General features: G+C 47.1%; 1 protein-coding gene across 14 annotated transcripts in view; it reads right to left on the bottom strand.

Annotated features, from left to right (window-relative positions):
- The window catches only part of WDR27 (WD repeat domain 27), a 1,147,516-nt gene that overhangs the window by 600,386 nt on the left and 521,325 nt on the right, over window positions 1–25,805 (bottom strand). For all 14 annotated transcript variants that reach the window (XR_010176117.1, XR_010176118.1, XM_063917760.1 and 11 more), the window contains exon 17: window positions 20,626–20,715. Coding sequence is in view for 12 of the 14 variants with exons in the window: in XM_063917760.1 (XP_063773830.1) it covers window positions 20,626–20,715 (90 nt within the window). In the remaining 2 variants the exon portion in view is untranslated. The remainder of the gene's footprint in view (window positions 1–20,625; window positions 20,716–25,805) is intronic.

The following is a 25,805-nucleotide window of genomic DNA, read 5'->3' as shown; positions in this document are numbered from 1 at the left end:
TCTGAATTAGGCTCAGTATTCACAGCGCTTCACTTTTCCCACATTTTGTTATATTACAACCTTATTCCAAAATGGAATAAATTATTTTTTCCCCTCAAAATTCTACACACAATGGGGGTCATTCCGAGTTGATCGCTAGCTGCTGTTGTTCGCTCCGTAGCGATCAGTGAAAAAAATGGCTAATCCACGCATGCATATGCACCGCAATGCACACGCGCGTCGTACGGGTACGAAGTCCTTTGTGGTTTTGCACTGGTTCTAGCGACGATTCCAATCGCACAGCCGAACGCAAGGAGATTGACAGGAAGTGGGAGTTTCTCGGTGGCAACTGACCGTTTTCTGGGAGTATTTGGAAAAACGCAGGCGTGGCCGGGCGTTTTCTGGATGGGTATCTGACGCCATTACCGTGTCACTCGTCGCAGCAATCATCGCACAGAATAAGTAACTACAAGGCTGGTCTTGTTCTGCACAAAAAAATGTTTGCTTCCGCGCGGCTGCACAGGTGTTCGCACTTCTGCAAAGCAAAAATACACTCCCCCGTTGGTGGCGACTATGCGTTTGCACAGCTGCTAAATGTAGCAAGCGAGCGATCAACTCGGAATGACCCCCAATACCCCATAATGACAACATGAAAAATGTTTTTTTTTTTTAGATTTCTGCAAATGTATTAAAAATAAAAAAATAAGATTTTAAACCTACCGGTAAATCTTTTTCTCCTAGTCCGTAGAGGATGCTGGGGACTCCGTAAGGACCATGGGGATAGACGGGCTCCGCAGGAGACATGGGCACTGTAAAGCTTTAGAATGGGTGTGCACTGGCTCCTCCCTCTATGCCCCTCCTCCAGACCTCAGTTATCACTGTGCCCAGAGGAGACCGACAGTACGAGGAAAAGGATTTTGTTATCTAAGGGCGAGATACACACCAGCCCACACCATACACACCGTACAACATGGTATACAATAACCAGTTAACAGTATGAACAAACAGCATCAGCCAGAGGCCGATCTCAACTGTAACTTAACCCTTAAGTATGCTATAACTATATACAAGTCTTGCAGAACGTTTCCGCACTGGGACGGGCGCCCAGCATCCTCTACAGACTTGGAGAAAAAGATTTACCGGTAGGTTTAAAATCTTATTTTCTCTTACGTCCTAGAGGATGCTGGGGACTCCGTAAGGGCCATGGGGATTATACCAAAGCTCCAAAAATGGGCGGGAGAGTGCGGATGACTCTGCAGCACCGATTGAGCAAACATGAGGCCCTCAGCAGCCAGTGAATCAAACTTGTAGAATTTTGCAAAAGTGTTTGACCACGACCAAGTAGCTGCTCGGCAAGCTGTAATGCCGAGACGCCTCGGGCAGCCGCCCAAGAAGAGCCCACCTTCCTAGTGGAATGGGCCTTTACCGAATTTGGTACCGGCAATCCAGTCGTAGAATGAGCCTGGTGAATCGCGTTACAGATTCAGCCAGCAATAGTCTGCTTAGAAGCAGGAGTGCCAACCTTGTTGGCTGCATACAGGACAAACAGTGCCTCTGTTTTCCTAACCGTAGCCGTTCTGGCTCAATATCTTTATGGCCCTGACTACATCAAGGGACTTGGAATTCTCCAAGGCCCCGTAGCCACAGGCCCACAATAGGTTGGTTCATATGAAATGACGAAACCACTTTAGGCAGAAAATTGAGGACGAGTCCTCAACTGTGCCCTATCCACATGGAAAACCAGATAGGGGCTCTTGAAAGACAAGGCCGCCAATTCGGACACCCGCCTCACAGATGCCAAGGCCAATAACATGACCACTTTCCAAGTGAGACACTTCGATTCAACTGTTTGAAGCGGTTCAAACCAGTGTGACTCAAGGAAACTTAACATCACGTTAAGGTACCACGGTGCCACTGGGGGCACCAAAAGAGGTTGGATGTGCAACACTCCTTTTACAAAAAACTAAACTTCTGTGAGAGAAGCCAATACCTTCTGAAAGAATATGTATAAGGCAGAAATCTGCACCTTAACGGAGCCTAACTTTCGGCCCATATCCACTCATGTCTGTAGAAAATAGATAAAACGTCCTAGTTGGACATCCTCAGTAGGAGCATTCTTGGCTTCACACCAAGACACATATTTTCTCCCGAAACGGTGATAGTGATTCGCCGTAACATCTTTACTAGCTTTAATAAGAGTAGGAATGATCTGGAATACCCTTTTAGCTAGGATTTGGTGTTCAACCACCATGCCGTCCAACGTAACCACGGTAAGTCTTGGAGCACGCACGGCCTCTGTAGTAGCAGGTCCACCCTGAGAGGAAGGGGCACCTGAAGATCTGCATACCAGGCCCTTCGAGGCCAATCTGGAACAATGAGTATCGTCTGCACTCTTGTTCGTCTTATAATTCTCAATATTCTTGAGATGAGAGGAAGTGGAGGGAACACCCAGACTGACTGAAACACCCACGGTGTCACCAGGGCATCCACTGCCGCTGCCTGAGGGTCCCTCGACCTGGACAATACATCCAAATCTTCCTGTTGAGGCGTGATGCCATCATGTCTATTTGAGGAAGTCCCCAACGACTTGTCACTTCTGTAAAGCCTTCCTGATGAAGTTTCCACTCTCCTGGATGGAGATCGTGTCTGCTGAGGAAGTCTGCTTCCCAGTTGTTGTTAGGCGCCGGGGTCCGCTTGTCTGCGCGGCCCGGCGCCTAGCAACTAGAGACGTCGTGCGCGTACAGCCGCCGGCTCCCTAGCAACGTTAGACGCCGGGCGCGCTGAGCAGCACCGACCCTAGCAACGGGGACGCCACTGGCGGACCGCGTTCCCCATTGCTATGCTTTAGGAAATTAAGATATTCACCTGCTCACTGGCCGTGTAGCAAGGCAGCTGCACGGCATTTATTCTAATCAGCCTTTAGCAGCTGATTGGAGGACTCCTTGTTAAATACACTCCCAGGGCTTCTCACAGACGCCGGTAATAGCTTCCTGCATGCTGCCTTTGTTTGCTGAGGGTCTGTTTCCAGTCCTGCTGTATCCGGTCATTCCAGTCCTCAGAATTCCGGTATTCGGGAGTTGTCATCTCATCCCAAGAGGTCGTTTGGTTCCCTGGAGTCCTGACTGATCACCGTTTTATATCCAGTGGTGTTCGTGAGTTCCGGCTCTGCCGTGTGTTGCGGCTCAGCCGCTTTACCTTGTATATTTTGTGTTTGGAGCATTTGCGGAGGGTTCCGCTTCCACAAGTCCTCTCTGGTACTCGGCGGTGCCGGGTAGGAGAATTGGACAAGTGGATATTTTGGTTGTCCTTTTCCCTGGCGGTTTCTCCGCACATTTTATAGTTTTGAGTTTGCTTAGCCCCTGGCCTGGTTGTTTAGTTAGAGGGCCTCTTGTTATCACCCTGTCTCGGGTTTCCCTTTGTTTCTCATTAAGACCGGGGGGCATCGGAGTTGGGCAGACATAATCCGCCCTTCAAACGCGGCTGTCAAGGGCTCAAGAAACCATAGTCTCGCAGGGGATTTCTGACAACACGGGTGAGACAACAGAGTTAGGGCGCCAGGGGCTATTTTCCTGTCCTGCTCCCTTCCCCAGCATTCCGTTCCAGTGCTCCGGTCCTTGCCATAAGATCTCCTCTGACCAGAGTGCTGGAATCATAACAGTTGTCTGGATTATGAAGGCCGCTGACAGTTTGCTTACATGATTTTCCGCCCAGTGAGGACTCCTGTTGGCTTCTGCCATTACTGCTCTGCTATTTGTCCCGCCCTGGCGGTTCACATGCGCCACTGCCGTGACGTTGTCTGATTGGATCAGAACAGGTAGGTTGCGAAGAAAATTCTCCGCTTGTTTGAGGCCGTTGTAAATGGCCCTTAATTCCAGCACATTGATGTGTAGGCAAGCCTCTTGGCTTGACTGTATTCCCTAAAAAATTTTTCCCTGTGTGACTGCTCCCCATCCTCGGAGGCTCACGTCTGTGGTCACAAGAACCCAATCCTAGTGCCGCACCTGCGACCCTCTAGAAGGTGAGTACACTGGAGCCACCACAGGAGACAGAGACCCTGGCCAGGGCAATCTTCCAATGCATGTGCAGGTGGGACCCTGACCACTTGTCCAGAAGGTCCCACTGAAAGGTCCGTGTGGAATGGCCTCATAGGCCGCCACCATCTTTCCTAATACATGAGTGCATTGATGAACTGACACTCTTTTTGGCTTTAACAGGTCTCTGACCATGTTCTGGAGTACTTGGGCTTTTTTCTCTGGGAGAAAGACCTTTTGTTTTTCTGTGTCCAGAATCATGCCCAGAAACGACAGTCGAGTTGCTGGAACCAACTGCGACTTTGGTAGATTTAGGATCCAGCCGTGTTGTTGTAGTATTCTCAGGGAGAGAGATACACTTTGTAACAATTTTTCCCTTGAACTCGCCTTTATTAGGAGATCATCAAGGTACGGGATAATTGTGACGCCTTGCTTGTGCAGGAGCACCATCAATTCCGCCATTACCTCGTCGGGGCCGTGGAACGCCCAAACGGCAATGCCTGAAATTGGTAAGAACAATTCTGTACAGCGAATCTCAGGTACGCCTGATGAGGAGGATATATGGGGATATGAAGGTATGCATCCTTTATGTCTAGTGACACCATAAAAACTCCCCCTTCCAGGCTGGAGATCACTGCCCGGCGAGATTTCATCTTGAATTTGAACCTTTTCAGATATAGGTTCAGGGATTTTTAGATTCAGAATGGGCCTGACCGAGCTATCCGGTTTCGGGACCACAAAAAAGCTTGACTAAAACCCCTTCCCCTGTTGTTATCAGGGGAACCTTGATAATCACTTACTGATGATACAGTTTTTGTATGGCAGCTGCCACTGTTTGCTTCTCTGGGGAGGAAATTGGCAAGACCGATTTGAAAAATCGGTGAGGAGGCACATCTTCGAATTCTAGTTTGCATCCCTGGGATACAATTTCTACCACCCAAGGATCCAAGTCCGACTGAACCCAGACTCGGCTGAAGAGTCGAAGACGTGCCCCCACCGGCGCGGACTCCCTCAGCGTAGCCCCAGCGTCATGCAGTGGATTTCCCAGAGGACGGGGAGGCTTTTTGTCCCCTGGGAACTAGCCGTAGGAGGCGCTGTTTTTCCTCTACCTCCACCTCTGGCGAGGAACGAAGAGTCCCGACCCTTTCTGGACTTATGCGACCTAAAGGACTGCCTCTGATATTGAGGTGTTTTCCTTTGCTGTGGGGAAACATAAGGCAAAAAAGAAGATTTACCCGCGGTAGCTGTGGTAACTAGATCCGCGAGGCCCTCCCCAAATAAAACTTCACCTTTGTAAGGCAAAGCCTCCGAATGTTTTTTTTATTTTTATTTTTTTCATCAGCATCACCTGACCATTGGCGGGTCCACAGGAACCATCCAGCAGAAATTGCGATGGCATTGGCTCTTGCACCCAACAGCCCAATATCTCTGCGTCTTTAATATGACCCAAGATCAATAAAAAGGTATCTTTATCTAGGGTGTCAATATCAGATGACAAGGTATCTGCCCACGCTGCAGCTGCTCTACCCACCCATGCCGACGCTACTGCCGGCCTGAGTAGGGCACCCGTTTGTATAAATCGATTTTAAGGTAGTTTCCTGTCTGTGATCAGCAGGATCCTTGAGGGTTGCCGTATCTTTTCTTGGGAATCTGCAGTTTCTTATCTGGAGTTTCCCAAACTTTTCAAACTGGGCGTTCAGCTCGTGAGATGGGAGAAAATTTACCTCAGGTTTAATTTCCTTAAACACGCAGACCCGTATGTCAGGTACAGAGGGGTCCTTAGTGATATGCAAAATATCTTTCATTGCAGCAAACATATATTGAATACTCTTGGCCACCCTTGGGTGCAACTTAGCATCATCATCGTCGACACTGGAGTCGGAATCCGTGTCGGTATCAGTGTCTACTACTGTGAAAGGGGACGTTTCTGAGACCCCCGAAGGGCCCTGTGACACAGTCAAAGCTATGGATTGACTCCCTGCTTTTTCCTTGGACTCAGCTTTGTCCAATCTTTTGTGTTTAAAACATTCCACATATCCATCCAATCAGGTGTCGGCGGCGCCGACCTAGACACCACAATCATCTGCTCTGCCTCCTCCCTAGATGAGTTTTCCACCTCAGACATGTCGACACACACGTACTGACACTATCACACACACTGGGATACCTAATATTATGGGGACTGACCCACAATAAGGCCTTTAGGAGAGACAGAGAGAGAGAGTATGCCAGCACACACCCAGCGCCGCTGTACACTGAGATAAAAATCCCAGTCTGTCAGCGCTTTTTATATACATGTGTAAAACACTCCTTTTCACAAATTTTTGCGCCAAATAACGTGCCCCCCCCCCCCTCATTTTGACCCTCTGTACTAGGTAACAGCAGGGGAGAGTCCGGGGCCGCTTCTCTGCAGCATGCTGAGGAGAAAATGGCGCTGGTTAGTGCTGGAGGATCAAGCTCCGCCCCCTCGACGGCGGGCTTCGGTCCCGCTCAAAATCTATATACTGGCGGGGGATTTGGATTTATATAGCCTCTACAGTATATATAAGTACTTTGCCAGTGTTATTTGAGGTATATTTATGCTGCCCAGGGCGCCCCCCCCCCCCCCCCCTGCGCCTTACTGTGGTGCCTGTGTGTGTGAGCTGGGAGCAATGGCGCGCAGCGTTACCACTGCGCATTACCTCATGAAGATCTGAAGTCTTCTGCCGCCTGTGAAGTCTTCTTTCTTCTTATACTCACCCGGCTTCTATCTTCCGGCTCTGTGAGGAGGACGGCGGCGCGGCTCTGGGACGAACTACAGGGTGAGACCTGTGTTCCGACTCCCTCTGGAGCTAATGGTGTCCAGTAGCCTAAGAAGCAGAGCCTATCTTTTAAGTATGTCTGCTTCTCTCCCCTCAGTCCCACGAAGCAGGGAGCCTGTTGCCAGCAGTGCTCCCTGAAAATAATAAACCTAACAAAAGCTTTTTCAGAGAAACTCAGGAGAGCTCCCCTGCAGTGCATCCAGTCTCCACTGGGCACAGGAATCAACTGAGGTCTGGAGGAGGGGCATAGAGGGAGGAGCCAGTGCACACCCATTCTAAAGCTTTACAGTGCCCATGTCTCCTGCGGAGCCCGTCTATCCCCATGGTCCTTACGGAGTCCCCAGCATCCTCTAGGACGTAAGAGAAAAATAAATCACATGTACTGTACAGTACATAAGTATTCACAGCCTTTGCTCAATTCTTTTTGATGTACATTTGGCAGCAATTACAGCCTCAAGTCTTTTTGAATATGATGCCATAAGTTTGGCACACCTATTTTTAGTCAGTTTGCCCATTCCTTTTTGCAGCACCTATCAAACTCCATCAGGTTGGATGGGAAGCGTCGGTGTACAGCCATTTTCAGATCTCTCCAGAGATGTTCAATCGGATCCAAGTCTGGGCTCTGGCAGGGCCACTCAAGGACATTCACAGAGTTGTCCTGAAGCCACTCCTTTGATATCTTAGCTGTGTGCTTAGCGTCATTGTTCTGCTGAAAGATGAATCATTGCCCCAGTCTAAGGTCAAGAGCTCTCTGGAGCAGGTTTTCAGGAATGTCTCTGTACATTGCTGCATTAATCTTTCCCTCTATCATGACTAGTCTACCAGATAATGCCATTGAAAAACATCCCCACAGCATGATGCTGCCACCACCACGCTTCACTGTAAGGATGGTATTGGCTTGGTGATGAGCGGTAGACAATGCCTTTCTCACACATGCAGACAAACAGTGGCAGTTGCTCTATCATTCCTGGAGGTAATTATATTTCAGGTGCTAGAAAAGGGGAGGGGTCACAGACAAACAGCAGACATACCTGAACCTATCTGGTAATAGAATTTCAGAGAATTGGTCACATGAGTTTGCAAAGACATGTTTAGCTGCTGATTCGCGCCAAGGCTTCTCCGATATCAGCACTCCTAACACTACATAATAGCAGTGCCCACATAGGGCCATGTGATTTGTCTACAGTAAGGCCTCATGATAAAGGCTCATAGTAAAACGCATCCAGAGAGCTAACTTACCCGGGAGCCACCCCCAGGATCTCCCATTAGCACTACAAGAAACAGCATGCCTTCCAAACACTGCTCCCATTCAATGGGAGCTCAGAAGCTAAACATGTCTTTGCAAACGCATGTGACCAATTCTCTGAAATTCTATTACCAGATAGAAAATTATTTAGTACTGTGTGTAGAATTTTAGGGAAAAAATGAATATATTCCATTTTGGAATAAGGCTGTAACATAAGAAAATGTGGAAAAAGTGAAGTGCTGTTGATACTTTCCGGATGCACTGTATATAAGAAAATGATACATATTCATAAATCACATGGATATCAGCAAAACACCGCTAATGCTGCTCCTCACCTTTATGGGGGAATTAAAGTGTTTTGCGCACGGGCGGCCACTAGAGAGTGCCCGACTGAGCAATTCAAGTGTTGCTCCATTTAGACACATAAAGCAGCCGACGCTGACATTACTGTTAGGTTGTTCCGTCATATTGATGGGCTGGTAACTAGTAGTGCAATAAGTTCCATATATAAGTGGATTGGAAAGTTTATATTTGTGATGTGTTACTCAAACATACAGCATGAGATGAAAATATAGGTTGTTATGTGTAGCCCATAGTGTCTATGCCAAGCTGAGGCAGTATCTAAGTTGCTACTGTTTGACGATACAGCAAAATGCATGATGAAATAAGAGTTAAGCTACAGTTGTGAGCACCGGATACAGGGTTGCTGGAAATACATTCAGCAGGTCTACTATGTTGGTGGAAGTGTGTAAGTACCATAGGAAGTATCATATGGCCAGTGGCGGATCTTGCCACGGGCAAGCAGGACTGTTGCCCGGGGCGCCGCCTTCCGGAGGGCGCCGCACCATGGCAAGATCCGCCACTGTGCAGAGTACCCCCCAGCAGTGCCCCCGCGCTGTGCCTCCCCCCGCTGTGAGAAGGGAACCAGACGCTACGCGTCTAGTTTCCCTTCGTGGCGCTGGTCCCCCCCGCTGTGAAGGGAATCAGACGCTAAGTGTCTAGTTTCCCTTCATGGAGAGGACCTTTGCTGTGCGGTGCGCAATGACGTCATCGCGCACCGCACAGCATTGTAGCACAGACGCTAGGGGTCATAATTGACCTCTAGTGCCTATGCTGTGCTATGGGGGAGACGTCATGACTGACGTCTCTCCCATAGATCCGAGGAGAAGAGCGGCGCCGGGGGGAGGTCTGCAGGTCTGGAATCAGGAGCGGGGTATAGTAAGTATACTTTGTTTTTGTTTTTTTATTTCCTTTCAGCGGCGCTACAAATGGGGGCGTGACTGACCACACCCCCGCATTAAGCCACGCCCCCAACTTTTGCCCGGGGCGCCACAAGGGCAAGAACCGGCCCTGCATATGGCCTAATTCAGGATGGCTCGCAAAAGCAACATTTTTCTCTAATGGGCAAAACCATGTTGTACTGCAGCTGGGGCAGATGTAACATGTCCAGAGAGTTAGATTTGGGAGGGTTATTTTGTTTCTGTGCAGGGTAAATACTGGCTGCTTTATTTTTACACTGCAATTTAGATTTCAGTTTGAACACACCACACCAAATCTAACTCTCTCTGTACGTTATATCAGCCCCACCTGCACTGCACATGGTTTTGCCCATTAGAAAAAAAAATTGAAAATGCTGTTGCAATCAGGTCTGAATTAGGTCCATAGTAAGGTTGACCTCAATAATGTGCAAAGTTGAGAGTTGTAGTATCTGGTGATTTGTTTTTACATTTGTTTACTTGACTTACCAAGATATGTTATTGAACGTTAATTTCACTTTTTCAGGACAAATACTACTTACTGTGTATGCTTTATAACAGAGATTGAGAAAATGGGTCTTTGACTACCTGATCTCTTTGGAGCTGACATCCCGACATATCAGAACCTGGCTATACTTTGAGCGATGTTAATGCTGGAGGGAACAATCACTGTTCTGTCCTTCATCAGCATTCATGTTGTCGCTAGCGATATCATCAGGTTTGATGTGCAGCATATCAAACCTGATGATATTGGTAGAGACCACGGGCATCCACGTATCAAGCATACACACTGTCTGATATGCTCCGATGTAAACGATATGTCAGTCTGATCCTCCGGATTGGACGACATATCGCTTATTGTGTACCTAGCTTAAGGCAGCCTTTCAGTATGTGCTGCATGAAAATACCTGTACCAGTAATGGGCTCACAATCGCTTAACCAAATGTAGTTTATTTTACTAAACAATGCTATCCTAGTGTCGTTATAATCTCCACTTCCTTGGAGCACCGTCATGGTCTCTGAGTCACATTGTTTACTCTTCTGCCAGCAGGGCCGGGATAAAGCTTGATATCCTCCTCCTTCTGGCAGATCCACAAAGTAGTAAGGCCCAGGAATGGACTTAAAAATCTGAACACTAAAGCCCCGTACACACGAGGAGAGATGTGTGCTGAGTGATCTGTCACAGACCGCTCAGCACACATATCTCCCCCCGCTCAGCACAGCGCGATGTGTGCTGAGCAAGGGGGGCCGCTCATTTCACCCGCTGGGTGCAGGCCAATCTGGCACCGGCGATAGATACGCGCGGGCCCGCGCATCGCTATCGCTGTGGGGCATACACATGAGAGATCCGTGCTTAAAATCTAAGCAATCTAGTCAGATTGCTTAGATTTTAAGAACGGATCTCTCCGTGTGTACCCCCCTTAAGTCAGCTTGTCCAAGATGACAGAAAATCGTTGCAGGCTTTGGGATGAACTGGCGTTTCTTGCACCATGTGGCTAACTGCTAGTGGAGTAAATTCTATAGAGTCCTCAGTCAGTGACTGGTGCAACGTCCTAGGGCACCGCCTGTATCTGGGTGCTCCAATTGTTACGTAGCTACTTCAGGGAATTGTTTAGGAAATCTAATAGTAGCCTAAGATCCCATCTGGTTATTTAATAACCATAAACAGAACATTTTTAAAACACATACATTTTTATATACAATACATAATAATAAGAATTTACTTACCGATAATTCTATTTCTCGTAGTCCGTAGTGGATGCTGGGGACTCCGTCAGGACCATGGGGAATAGCGGCTCCGCAGGAGACAGGGCACAAAAGTAAAAGCTTTAGGATCAGGTGGTGTGCACTGGCTCCTCCCCCCATGACCCTCCTCCAAGCCTCAGTTAGGATACTGTGCCCGGACGAGCGTACACAATAAGGAAGGATTTTGAATCCCGGGTAAGACTCATACCAGCCACACCAATCACACTGTACAACCTGTGATCTGAACCCAGTTAACAGCATGATAACAGCGGAGCCTCTGAAAAGATGGCTCACAACAATAATAACCCGATTTTTGTAACAATAACTATGTACAAGTATTGCAGACAATCCGCACTTGGGATGGGCGCCCAGCATCCACTACGGACTACGAGAAATAGAATTATCGGTAAGTAAATTCTTATTTTCTCTGACGTCCTAAGTGGATGCTGGGGACTCCGTCAGGACCATGGGGATTATACCAAAGCTCCCAAACGGGCGGGAGAGTGCGGATGACTCTGCAGCACCGAATGAGAGAACTCCAGGTCCTCCTCAGCCAGGGTGTGCCCCTGACCAAGTAGCAGCTCGGCAAAGTTGTAAAGCCGAGACCCCTCGGGCAGCCGCCCAAGATGAGCCCACCTTCCTTGTGGAATGGGCATTTACATATTTTGGCTGTGGCAGGCCTGCCACAGAATGTGCAAGCTGAATTGTACTACACATCCAACTAGCAATCGTCTGCTTAGAAGCAAGAGCACCCAGTTTTTTGGGTGCCTACAGGATAACAGCAAGTCAGTTTTCCTGACTCCAGCCGTCCTGGAAACCTATATTTTCAGGGCCCTGACAACATCTAGCAACTTGGAGTCCTCCAAGTCCCTAGTAGCCGCAGGTACCACAATAAGCTGGTGCAGGTGAAACGCTGACACCACCTTAGGGAGAAACTGGGGACGAGTCCGCAGCTCTGCCCTGTCCGAATGGACAATCAGATATGGGCTTTGTGAGACAAAGCCGCCAATTCGGACACTCGCCTGGCCGAGGCCAGGGCCAACAGCATGGTCACTTTGCATGTGAGATATTTCAAATCCACAGATTTGAGCGGTTTAAACCAATGTGATTTGAGGAATCCCAGAACTACGTTGAGATCCCACAGTGCCACTGGAGGCACAAAAGGGGGTTGTATATGCAGTACTCCCTTGACAAACTTCTGGACTTCAGGAACTGAAGCCAATTCTTTCTGGAAGAAAATTGACAGGGCCGAAATTTGAACCTTAATGGACCCCAATTTGAGGCCCATAGACACTCCTGTTTGCAGGAAATGCAGGAATCGACCGAGTTGAAATTTCTTCGTGGGGCCTTCCTGGCCTCACACCACGCAACATATTTTCGCCACATGTGGTGATAATGTTGTGCGGTCACCTCCTTCCTGGCTTTGACCAGGGTAGGAATGACCTCTTCCGGAATGCCTTTTTCCCTTAGGATCCGGCGTTCCACCGCCATGCCGTCAAACGCAGCCGCGGTAAGTCTTGGAACAGACATGGTACTTGCTGAAGCAAGTCCCTTCTTAGCGGCAGAGGCCATGAGTCCTCTGTGAGCATTTCTTGAAGTTCCGGGTACCAAGTCCTTCTTGGCCAATCCGGAGCCACGAGTATAGTTCTTACTCCTCTACGTCTTATAATTCTCAGTACCTTGGGTATGAGAAGCAGAGGAGGGAACACATACACCGACTGGTACACCCACGGTGTTACCAGAACGTCCACAGCTATTGCCTGAGGGTCTCTTGACCTGGCGCAATACCTGTCCAGTTTTTTGTTCAGGCGGGACGCCATCATGTCCACCTTTGGTCTTTCCCAACGGTTCACAATCATGTGGAAGACTTCCCGATGAAGTCCCCACTCTCCCGGGTGGAGGTCGTGCCTGCTGAGGAAGTCTGCTTCCCAGTTGTCCACTCCCGGAATGAACACTGCTGACAGTGCTATCACATGATTTTCCGCCCAGCGAAGAATCCTTGCAGTTTCTGCCATTGCCCTCCTGCTTCTTGTGCCGCCCTGTCTGTTTACGTGGGCGACTGCCGTGATGTTGTCCCACTGGATCAATACCGGCTGACCTTGAAGCAGAGGTCTTGCTAAGCTTAGAGCATTGTAAATTGTCCTTAGCTCCAGTATATTTATGTGGAGAGAAGTCTCCAGACTTGATCACACTCCCTGGAAATTTTTTCCCTGTGTGACTGCTCCCCAGCCTCTCAGGCTGGCATCCGTGGTTACCAGGACCCAGTCCTGAATGCCGAATCTGCGGCCCTTTAGTAGATGAGCACTCTGCAGCCACCGCAGAAGAAACACCCTTGTCCTTGGAGACAGGGTTATCCGCTGATGCATCTGAAGATGCGATCCGGACCATTTTTCCAGCAGATCCCACTGAAAAGTTCTTGCGTGAAATCTGCCGAATGGAATCGCTTCGTAAGAAGCCACCATTTTTCCCAGGACCCTTGTGCAATGATGCACTGACACTTTTCCTGGTTTTAGGAGGTTCCTGACTAGCTCGGATAACTCCCTGGCTTTCTTCTCCGGGAGAAACACCCTTTTCTGGACTGTGTCCAGAATCATCCCTAGGAACAGCAGACGTGTCGTCGGAAACAGCTGCGATTTTGGAATATTTAGAATCCACCCGTGCTGTCGTAGAACTACTTGAGATAGTGCTACTCCGACCTCCAACTGTTCTCTGGACCTTGCCCTTATCAGGAGATCGTCCATTTTCTTTGAAGAAGAATCATCATTTCGGCCCGGGGTGCCGTGGACAATCCAAACGTCAGCGTCTGAAACTGATAGTGACAGTTCTGTACCACGAACCTGAGGTACCCTTGGTGAGAAGGGCAAATTGGGACATGGAGGTAAGCATCCCTGATGTCCAGGGACACCATATAGTCCCCTTCTTCCTGGTTCGCTATCACTGCTCTGAGTGACTCCATCTTGATTTGAACCTTTGTATGTAAGTGTTCAAATATTTCAGATTTAGAATAGGTCTCACCGAGCCGTCTGGCTTCAGTACCACAATATAGTGTGGAATAATACCCCTTTCCTTGTTGTAGGAGGGGTACTTTGATTATCACCTGCTGGGAATACAGCTTGTGAATTGTTTCCAATACTGCCTCCCTGTCGGAGGGAGACGTTGGTAAAGCAGACTTCAGGAACCTGCGAGGGGGAGACGTCTCGAATTTCCAATCTGTACCCCTGGGATACTACTTGTAGGATCCAGGGGTCCACTTGCGAGTGAGGCCACTGCGTGCTGAAACTCTTGAGACGACCCCCCACCGCACCTGAGTCCGCTTGTACGGCCCCAGCGTCATGCTGAGGACTTGGCAGAAGCGGTGGAGGGCTTCTGTTCCTGGGAATGGGCTGCCTGCTGCAGTCTTCTTCCCTTTCCTCTATCCCTGGGCAGATATGACTGGCCTTTTGCCCGCTTGCCCTTATGGGGACGAAAGGACTGAGGCTGAAAAGACGGTGTCTTTTTCTGCTGAGATGTGACTTGGGGTAAAAAAGGTGGATTTTCCAGCTGTTGCCGTGGCCACCAGGTCCGATGGACCGACCCCAAATAACTCCTCCCCTTTATACGGCAATACTTCCATGTGCCGTTTGGAATCTGCATCACCTGACCACTGTCGTGTCCATAAACATCTTCTGGCAGATATGGACATCGCACTTACTCTTGATGCCAGAGTGCAAATATCCCTCTGTGCATCTCGCATATATAGAAATGCATCCTTTAAATGCTCTATAGTCAATAAAATACTGTCCCTGTCAAGGGTATCAATATTTTCAGTCAGGGAATCCGACCAAGCCACCCCAGCGCTGCACATCCAGGCTGAGGCGATCGCTGGTCGCAGTATAACACCAGTATGTGTGTATATACTTTTTAGGATATTTTCCAGCCTCCTATCAGTTGGCTCCTTGAGGGCGGCCGTATCTGGAGACGGTAACGCCACTTGATAAGCGTGTGAGCGTCTTATCCACCCTAAGGGGTGTTTCCCAACGCGCCCTAACTTCTGGCGGGAAAGGGTATACCGCCAATAATTTTCTATCGGGGGAAACCCACGCATCATCACACACTTCATTTAATTTATCTGATTCAGGAAAAACTACAGGTAGTTTTTTCACACCCCACATAATACCCTTTTTTGTGGTACTTGTAGTATCAGAAATATGTAACACCTCCTTCATTGCCCTTAACATGTAACGTGTGGCCCTAAAGGAAAATACGTTTGTTTCTTCACCGTCGACACTGGAGTCAGTGTCCGTGTCTGTGTCTGTATCGACCGACTGAGGTAAATGGGCGTTTTAAAGCCCCTGACGGTGTTTGAGACGCCTGGACAGGTACTAATTTGTTTGCCGGCCGTCTCATGTCGTCAACCGACCTTGCAGCGTGTTGACATTATCACGTAATTCCCTAAATACGCCATCCATTCCGGTGTCGACTCCCTAGAGAGTGACATCACCATTACAGGCAATTGCTCCGCCTCCTCACCAACATCGTCCTCATACATGTCGACACACACGTACCGACACACAGCACACACACAGGGAATGCTCTGAGAGAGGACAGGACCCCACTAGCCCTTTGGGGAGACAGAGGGAGAGTTTGCCAGCACACACCAAAATGCTATAATTATACAGGGACAACCTTTATATAAGTGTTTTCCCTTATAGCATCTTAATATATAAGCATATCGCCAAATAAGTGCCCCCCTCTCTGTTTTAACCCTGTTTCTGTAGTGCAGTGCAGGGGAGAGCCTGGGAGCCTTCCCACCAGCAGTTCTGTGAGGGAAAATGGCGCTGTGTGCTGAGGAGAATAGGCCCCGCCCCCTTTTCGACGGGCTTCTTCTCCCGTTTTTCTGACAACCTGGCAGGGGTTAAATACATCCATATAGCCCCAGAGGCTATATGTGATGTATTTTTAGCCAGTATAGGTACTTTCATTGCTGCCCAGGGCGCCCCCCCCAGCGCCCTGCACCCTCAGTGACCGTTGGTGTGAAGTGTGCTGAGAGCAATGGCGCACAGCTGCAGTGCTGTGCGCTACCTCATGAAGACTGAGAAGTCTTCAGCCGCCGATTTCTGGACCTCTTCTCTCTTCAGCATCTGCAAGGGGGTCGGCGGCGCGGCTCCGGTGACCCATCCAGGCTGTACCTGTGATCGTCCCTCTGGAGCTAGTGTCCAGTAGCCTAAGAAGCCAATCCATCCTGCACGCAGGTGAGTTCACTTCTTCTCCCCTAAGTCCCTCGTTGCAGTGAGCCTGTTGCCAGCAGGACTCACTGAAAATAAAAAACCTAATAAAACTTTTACTCTAAGCAGCTCTTTAGGAGAGCCACCTAGATTGCACCCTTCTCGGCCGGGCACAAAAACCTAACTGAGGCTTGGAGGAGGGTCATGGGGGGAGGAGCCAGTGCACACCACCTGATCCTAAAGCTTTTACTTTTGTGCCCTGTCTCCTGCGGAGCCGCTATTCCCCATGGTCCTGACGGAGTCCCCAGCATCCACTTAGGACATCAGAGAAAAAGAGTTCAAGAGAGAGGATGCTAAACAGGATAAATCTGCCCTTTCCACATTCCTTACCCTTCTTAAATGTGTTCAGAGTTCTGCCGTTGGGCAAGCAGTGATGATTGGCCAAGTGGTGCACATAGAAAAGAATCTCTCTCCTTTTGTTGGGAAAGTCCATCATCATTCATAGAAGTCCCATCAGTTCCACTCTTTTGTGCAGCCTCACAAAATCATTTGACTATAATACCCGGCTATACTCAACAGCTGTTTATTATTTCTTGACATCTGGTGTATCCAGCTTAGTGGGATAATGCTTGGTCACTCCAGAGATCTTCAGCCAGTAGAAGTATGGCTGAAGCTTCTTGAGTGCCTATACCTATGGCAAGGAATTTAGGTGGCATAAGCAATGTCCTGATCTCTATGTTTCTGAGAGATATATGCCATGGATGTTCCCAACCATTCTCTGCTACTTGGCTGAGCACTGTTCCTAGTCCAAAAACGTACACATCTGTCTGCACTATGCACAGTCATCAGAAGTCATGGACAACCGGGACAGACTTTTGAGCTAGGGCAACCTTCAGTTGGATGAAATAATAAAACAAACAGGCTTGATGTAACAAATATGTGCACTCATGTTACATCAAGCCTGTTTGTTTTGTTGCAACTTTTATTTTGATGTGTCAGGTGACACATTTTGGTGCCACTATAGGGCGGCTCCTAGAGTGCGCAGTGATTCTCTATACTCTCAACTGCTGAAACAGGTGGCTGAAGTCTTGCTCACAAGCAGTGGGGACCAAGTCAGCTGTTTTCCATCCATGCTCAGATCTCTCAGTGGATTGATGAAGCTATAATGGGACACTAAACCCAGCTGCCACAGAAGGCTTGGACTTGTTTATGGATAGCCTGGACACTGGTCGCTTGGGCCGAATCATGCCTCCAATAATACAGTGCTCCAGGTATAGAACCTCTGTCTTACATAACTGATGTGCCCAAGATAGCCCATCTAAATGGGACATGAGATTGGCTACTATTACAGTTTATTTTTGATCAGATTCAACTGGTATGGTTCATCAACACTATGCTCACAGACCAGGAACTTTGTGATTGCACAATTTTTCCCATTTTCAGCATCTCATCTACCTTTTTCATGACCATAGAGCTAAGCACCATTTCCAATTGCAAACCAATCTTTGGATCCACATATCGACATCTACAGTATTACAGAGTTGGTTGCTCCTTAATCTCTGATCTGAATGTGCCATTTATATTTAATCGAATACAACACATAAGAGCCAAGATTCAAGTCATGTTTTCTTGCTCTTTTTCTGAGCTATGCTACAATCGTTACTGTGGACAAAAATTTACCTTAAATAATTAACATGTTTATTAGAGCAATTTAGATTCAGTGGGATATATATCCAGCTAAACACTTAATTGGAGGACATTGGATTCTGATATATTATTGCAATTGCTGCTAATTGTCTCTGGTCCCCCAAGGATTTAACATCTGACTCTGAGCAGTGGTTTGAGAAATTCTAGGATTCCTCCAGGATTACTTATTTGCTTTACTCTGAGTCTTCAAAGGAGACTTTCATAGTTCAATTTACTACTATCTCATTGAGAGCCACTAAGAGGTCCATACATTTTATGTGTGCACATGAATCACCCTCTTCAACTGCTATAAGGAGGTGTACCCTGTATTACTATATATTTTCAAGCCCAGCTATATTGTCGTTATGAGGTTTTATATATACTGTACTTGAATGTTATTGCTGTGTATTATTTATAAATGTAACATTTATTATTGTTTACGCTCCTAATTGTGGTTAATTTAATTACTGTATATTTGTATTGTATGTTACTAGTACAGTATACTTTATTTGGAGCTGCTTTAATGTGACACTATAATTTATTGTTTATAAGTTTCACCTATTTCATTTTTTTTGGCCGTGATAGTTTGTCAATTATCAGCACGAGCAAGAGGAATACATGGTAAAGGGATCCCTCAAGAAGTTGGCAACCACTGCTAGAGGCCAATTACTTTTTCATATCCTGAGTGACTCCTGGACAGAATATACTGTGCTGCAATCTGAAATTGTTTTGCAGATACTTAGCGTGGAGCTGCAGAAATATCATGGGCTAATAGCTGCGATCAATACTGCCTAGGATTCACTAGTTCTTTTATTGACATCCAGCAATTGTTTAGGACCCACAAATCAGTACATCAGTCCTCCATCCACTCGAGAGATGGCCAAGCACTGTGGAGGCAAGGTAGGGATGGTCCTTGCCCTGTCTCTCCATTAATCTTACTTCCATTTTTCAAGTTATTTTATCAATCCCAGTGGACTTTGTCATGAATATGTCATTGAGTTGCCCCAGAACAATGTGGTTCCATATCAACTGGACTTAAGTCAGACTGCACCAGCGTAATGGATGCTTATGAGTTCTTGAGCACCCTAAGTTTCAGTTCCCCAGCCAAACACGCTGGGCTTATTGTGTGGTAGGTTTCCAGTGCCTAACTATTTATACTGGGTCTCAGAAAAGTGACATAACAGACTCATTGATCCTTTGCGTTGCCAATATCAATGCAAACTCTATTTTGTGCCAGTCAATGCTTTTGCCCCGTTGAATACATCACCCTATATTCACTGCAGCTAAGGATAGTACTGTAGGTTGCAGTGGTAGCAGGACTGACACTTCAACAACCAAATCCATGGTGCAAGTTCAATTTGGTCCCAGCACTGTCAATACTTCTCTTAGTGCTAAAGCAAATTTTTAAATATGTCTTGTCTCAGGTAAAAGATACAAAGGTAGGTCCAATAATAGAAGTATTGGACCTATATTATAACAAGTATCTGGGATAAGACAGTGATCACTCACTCCTCTAGCCAATTTCATATGGACAGAAATAGTACTCAATCAGCGCAATGGAGTTATCCACTGTACACGTACACTTAGGTTCGTTATATAATGAGTAACCCATATTAATGCATTGTAGCTTAAAACATACATTCTAGTTCATAATAGAAACAACAAACTATGCATTGGAAAGTTTAGGATATGAAGTGCATATTATCATCTGTAGCAGTCCTACCTGAATTCGGGTTCACTACGATATGCCGGCGGCCGGGCTCCCGGCGACCAGCATACCGGCGCCGGGAGCCCGACCGCCGGCTTACCGACAGTGTGGCGAGCGCAAATGAGCCCCTTGCGGGCTCGCTGCGCTCGCCACGCTACGCGCGCCACACTATTTTATTCTCCCTCCAGGGGGGTCGTGGATCCCCACGAGGGAGAATAAGTGTCGGTATGCCGGCTGTCGGGCTCCCGGCGCCGGTATACTGAGCGCCGGGAGCCCGACCGCCGGCATACTGAAGACCACCCCCTGAATTCTATAGTACATGTTATTCTGCACATACAGTTATATCCATTTCATTTTGCTTACTAAAATATTGTTATCTTTAGCCAAATTTTGGGCGTTTTGGATTATGCCATCTGACACTTACTTTGGTTGATTTATTTAATTGCATTGGTAATATTCTTTATCAAATTTCCAGGCCCTGTTTATTAGATGCTAGGGTACTAAAGAAATCTGTACAATATTTTCTTATGTACTGTGCTAATTCGCTTTTGATTCAATGGGGGAGATTTACTAAGCAGTGATAAAAGTGGAGAAATGAGCCAGTGGAGAAGTTGCCCATGGCAACCAATCAGCACTGATGTAACATTTATAATTTGCATACTATAAAAGTAAACAGAGCAGCCGATTGGTTGCCATGGGCACTTCTCCACTGGCTCACTTCTCCACTTTTATCACTGCTTAGTACATGTCCCACAAATGTCTCATATACGGCTGTGCTCACTATGCTAGTATAATGGAAGGTCTGTCTTTGTTCAGAATGGATGCTATATTTATAAGTAGAATAGCACAGGCTTTGTTGGGCTTATATAGAAAATACCATACTGCCTTACTGTGTATACAATGTTAGTACAAATGTAAGTACAATATAAACATATACATATAAACACATACATAAATGAGATTAATACCTGTAAAAACAGCTGGCTCCCCATTTAATGTGGAACTAAATACCAATAATGACTTGTCAGATAATCCACATGCGAGCTTCATCCCATCTCCTAGGCAAAACATAAAAAAAATAGTTAAGTGTGTCCCTCTACAATACACCAATATGCAGCTAATAAATCTGCACATCACTATAACTGTCCCAAATCTATTTTACTGGTTCAAACATTTAGTTTATCATCATCATTTTTGTCCACAGTAAATTTGGATTTTACTAGTGCCAATACGAATGTCGGTTTGAATTTTTATTTCTAAGATATTTCAGCAACTCTACTCCAAGTTCAATCAACATGTTCTACTAAGGTTGCATGGATTCTATTACACTACAGAGCATTTAGGGACAAGTGGTTGGTATCTGTATAACATATGGGCATACTTTACAACCTGGTTACGAGACATGGGATGAACAGGATGTCAAGATATATACATTTAACATATAATACGGACATTGTGAACATAAATGTTCCATGTTTCCTATCCTCAGATAAACCTTCTGTAACCAATGCCTTCTTAATTACAGGATTATGCCATACAAAAAGACTAAAATACATTTCCACTTTACAAAACAGTGGTTGCTAGTTTAAATATCTGACGAACGCTGACAGAAAAATAAGGTGAAAGACAAGGATGTAACACAAATATGGAAGGTTTAATCAAGAAATGTTAACATGCTTAAGCCACAGCATTAAAGAAAAATGAACACAAAACATGGGGATTTGGTTAAGTGATTGCTAACTTGGCTTAAAATTGTGGAAGGACCTTAAAAATATTAGTAAACATTTATGTTTGTTTATGCAGTCACATAGACTATTTGGTAAATGAGGTCAGACACCACAATTACATTATAATAAATACAGTTTCATTGAGAGTAGAAGTTAGAAAACATTTTTCTTTTCTCAGAACATATTTCAGCTAAAAAGCAATACAGTGAAAAAAGTTTTTTTTTTTTTTTTCAACAGGCTGCTCAAGGTGACCATGTAATATGCTTCTAAAGGTCTAAAGGTTGTGGAGAATGGTAATTTTCAGGGGGGAGGACGCTTTACCAGAATTGTATAAACCAATATGTAATAAGATATATTGAGGAAGATGAGTCAAGCCTTCTAAACAGGGCAAGTGGAAAAGTTGCCCATAGTACCCAATCAGCTTCTAACTATCATTTTTCAGGGCATTTGATGAAATTATAGGTAGATTTTGATTGGTTACTATGTGCACTTTCTCCACTTGTCTTCTTTAGAAGGTTTGATACATCTTCCTCACTGAGTCAGGGATTTGCCTCTGATTTTTAGGCCTTTATTCTCCACCTAATGTAGTTATATGATTGGGTCTATTTAACGAGAATCGACAATAGATAGAATTCACTGAGACAGCAAAGTAATGCTTAGCTTTCCCGTGATGCTGTCTGGTAGCAGTGCTGCAGAACATCCTGCTTTGCCAGGCCTAATGTACATGCATGAATGACCTGACTTGCAGGCTCACGCATCTACAGGGGTTTGAAAGTCGAGACTAATGGGCCCTACACATTGGCGACCCGCCGCCGAGCTGCCCAACGGCCGATACGGCAGACGGGCGACCTGGCGGTGTTGGGGAGGTGGCGGAGACTTCACTCCCTCGTCACCCAGCTCCATATGCGTGCATGCTAATATGGACGAGATTGTCCATATTGGCCTGCACGCACATGCGACCCGGCACCAACGATGAACGAATGCGGGGCACAGTATATCACTGTTATGCACACCAGTGCCTGCAGGAATGTACTGGTGTCTGAACTGTTATGCACACCAGTGCCTGCAGGAATGTACTGGTGTCTGAACTGTTATGCACACCAGTGCCTGCAGGAATGTACTGGTGTCTGAACAGATAGGCATGCAAAACAAATGAACTCACAGACAGACTGGGGAATATGACATTACGTACACAGAAGGTGATAGGGTAACAAAATAAACACAAAGTGAACAGAGAAGCCCAGAGGCTAAGAAACTGGGTGTCTCCCTATTATTAGGAAAGCTCAGATGGAAAAAGCAAGATGTTGTGTTTTAATACGTAGAGAACCCGAAATGCTGTTGCTAAGGGCAACAGCAAAACCCTAAAGGGTTACCAACGGGTGTGGCAGTAAACTCCTTGGTCAGAGATGGAATGATAGACACAAGGAGGGTCTCCACAATCCTAATCCTCACTTGCAGTGCACAGGTTCAGCTTACTGCACTAAACTGACACCTGAACACCTTGCACAGTGAGACAGGATTTAGGCAGGCAAATCTGAGAATACAGCCGCAAACTTGCTAAGTTCACAGAGTAGCAAAAGAACCCCAGCAAGTTGAACGACTGACTCCAGTCTTACTGCTAGGTCTGGATTGGCAGAGTGTAGTACCAAATCCCCAGGCCTATTTGCAGTAAGCAACAACAAATACCAAGCTACACAGTACTGGCTAACTTTGAGGAACTAACTAACCAACAAAGATTCAGCAGCATCTGCTTAACCTGAGAAGAGGCCTTATATAGCAGGTGCTGTCCACGCCCCACTCAGACCTCACAGACTGTGAGCACAAAAACCAGCACCGGATCCCCTGCCGTGCACAAAGCCTGTAACCACTGCACAGCAAAAGACCCGAACCGGAGTATTAGCTGCGCTCAGGCCACTCCGCTAGCACTTGTCTCCCGGTTGCCATGACGACGTGGCAGCACAGGGCAGGCTACCCTAACAGTACCCCCCCTCTGACGAGGGGTCAAAGAACCCCTACCACCGGGTTTATCGGGGAACTGTGAGAAGAAAGAGCGTATCAGTCTGGGGGCATGAAGATCACAACTGAGCACCCACGACCGCTCCTCTGGGCCATACCCCTTCCAATGCACCAAAAATGACAGCCGACCCCGAACCATCTTGGAGTCAAGAATCCTTTCAACAACAAACTCCCTCTGGCCACGTATCAGAAGAGGAGAAGGTCTTCCACTGGAAGAAGGATTACTAATGGCCCGTTTTAAAAGGGAACAATGAAATGTTTTATTGATACCCAAAGAACGGGGCAGATCTAACTGAAATGCCACCGGATTGATAACCCTAGTGATCTTATAAGGGCCGATGAACCGGGGGCCTAACTTATGAGATGGCTGTCTCAACTTCAAATTCTTGGTAGACAACCAGACGAAGTCTCCTAATTTGAAGCTGCAGGGTCTTTTCCGCTTATCAAAAACCCTTTTGGTCACTAATGACACAGACACAAGGGCTTTCTTCACTTTCCTCCAAATACCCCTAAGGACCGAAACCACAGAGGAACCACCAGGCGTGGAGTCCAGGGGGTCAAAAGAATTGGCCTTAGGATGATGCCCATACACACAAAGGAAGGGAGAGATCCCTGTAGCAGAGTGAGCCGCGTTGTTATAGGCAAACTCCGCCATGGACAGATGAGCAACCCAGTCAGTCTGACATTTGGAGACATAACACCTGAGGAACTGCTCCAAGGACTGGTTCACCCTTTCAGTCTGCCCATTAGACTGCGGATGGTAGCCTGACGACAAGCTGACAGAAATCTGGAGATCGGAACAAAATGCCCTCCAGAATTTGGCCACAAACTGGGATCCGCGGTCAGAGACCACATCAAGTGGCAACCCGTGGAGGCGCACAACATGCAGCATAAATAATTCAGACAGGCGTCTGGCCGACGGCAGCCCAACCAGTGGAACGAAGTGCGCCATCTTCGAAAACCTGTCAACGACAACCCAGATGGCTGTCATCCCCGAGGATTTGGGCAAGTCCACCACAAAATCCATTGAAATGTGGGTCCATGGCTTAGATGGGATAGAGAGTGGATGTAATGGGCCAACAGGAACCCCTCTAGGAGTCTTATTTCGGGCACAGATGTCACATGCCCGAACCCACTGATCCACATCCTTAGCCACCGAGGGCCACCACACCGCCCTAGATAGCAACTCCCGAGTTCTGGCAATACCCGGGTGACCTGCCGACTTCTTGGCATGGAATTCCAGGAACACTCGCTGTCTTAACCTAGGAGGCACAAACAAAAGACCTACCGGAAGGTCTGGAGGAGCCTGCTCCTGTGCTCTAAGGACTGATGACAAGAGGTCCTGGGTAATGCCCACTTTAATACATGATGGGGACACAATGGGCAACGGCTCCTCGGTGGTCTCCTGGATTGGAGCAAAACTCCGCGAGAGCGCACCAGCCTTGATGTTTTTTGACCCAGGGCGATATGTTATCAAAAAATTAAAGCGAGCAAAAAACAAAGCCCATCGTGCCTGCCTGGCATTGAGACGCTTCGCTGACTCTAAATATGCCAGATTCTTATGGTCGGTGTGAATTGAGACCACAAACTTAGCCCCCTCAAGCCAGTGTCTCCACTCCTCGAGTGCATCCTTAATAGCCAACAATTCCCGGTTACCCACGTCATAATTCATCTCGGCAGGCGAAAATTTACAGGAAAAGTAAGCACAGGGATGAAGGCGATTATCAGACACTCCCATCTGAGAGAGCACTGCCCCAATACCCATCTCAGAGGCATCCACCTCCACCACAAAAGGACGCTCTGGATCTGGGTGTCGCAGCACCTTGGCCGAGACAAATGCCCTTTTGAGACGGGCAAAAGCCGCTTTAGCCTCACAAGACCAGTGAGCAACATCCACCCCTTTCTTAGTGAGTGCCACCAAGGGCGCCACTATAGACGAAAATCCAGCGATAAATCGTCTATAAAAATTTGCAAAGCCCAGGAAACGCTGAAGCGCCTTCAAACTAGTGGGCTGCACCCAATCCAGGACTGCCTGTACCTTGGAACCCTCCATTTGGAAACCTTCTGGGGAGATAATATATCCTAGAAATGCGATTTGCTGAACTTCAAATTCGCACTTCTCCAGCTTCGCCCCAAGCCGGTGGTCTCTGAGTTTCTGGAGGACTAAGCGTACATGCTTCCGGTGTTCCTCCAGGGAATGGGAGAAAATTAGGATGTCATCTAAGTATACAACTAAGAGTCTATCCAAATATTCCCTGAGTACATCGTTCATGAAGTCCTGGAAGACTGCCGGGGCATTACAGAGCCCAAAAGGCATCACCAAATATTCATAATGCCCTGAGTGGGTATTAAAGGCAGTCTTCCATTCATCCCCCTCTCTTATTCGGATTAGATTGTACGCCCCG

Source organism: Pseudophryne corroboree, chromosome 4, assembly GCF_028390025.1.
Source record: "Pseudophryne corroboree isolate aPseCor3 chromosome 4, aPseCor3.hap2, whole genome shotgun sequence".
Classification (NCBI taxonomy): domain Eukaryota; kingdom Metazoa; phylum Chordata; class Amphibia; order Anura; family Myobatrachidae; genus Pseudophryne; species Pseudophryne corroboree.
This window is presented reverse-complemented; position numbering and strand designations above follow the sequence as displayed.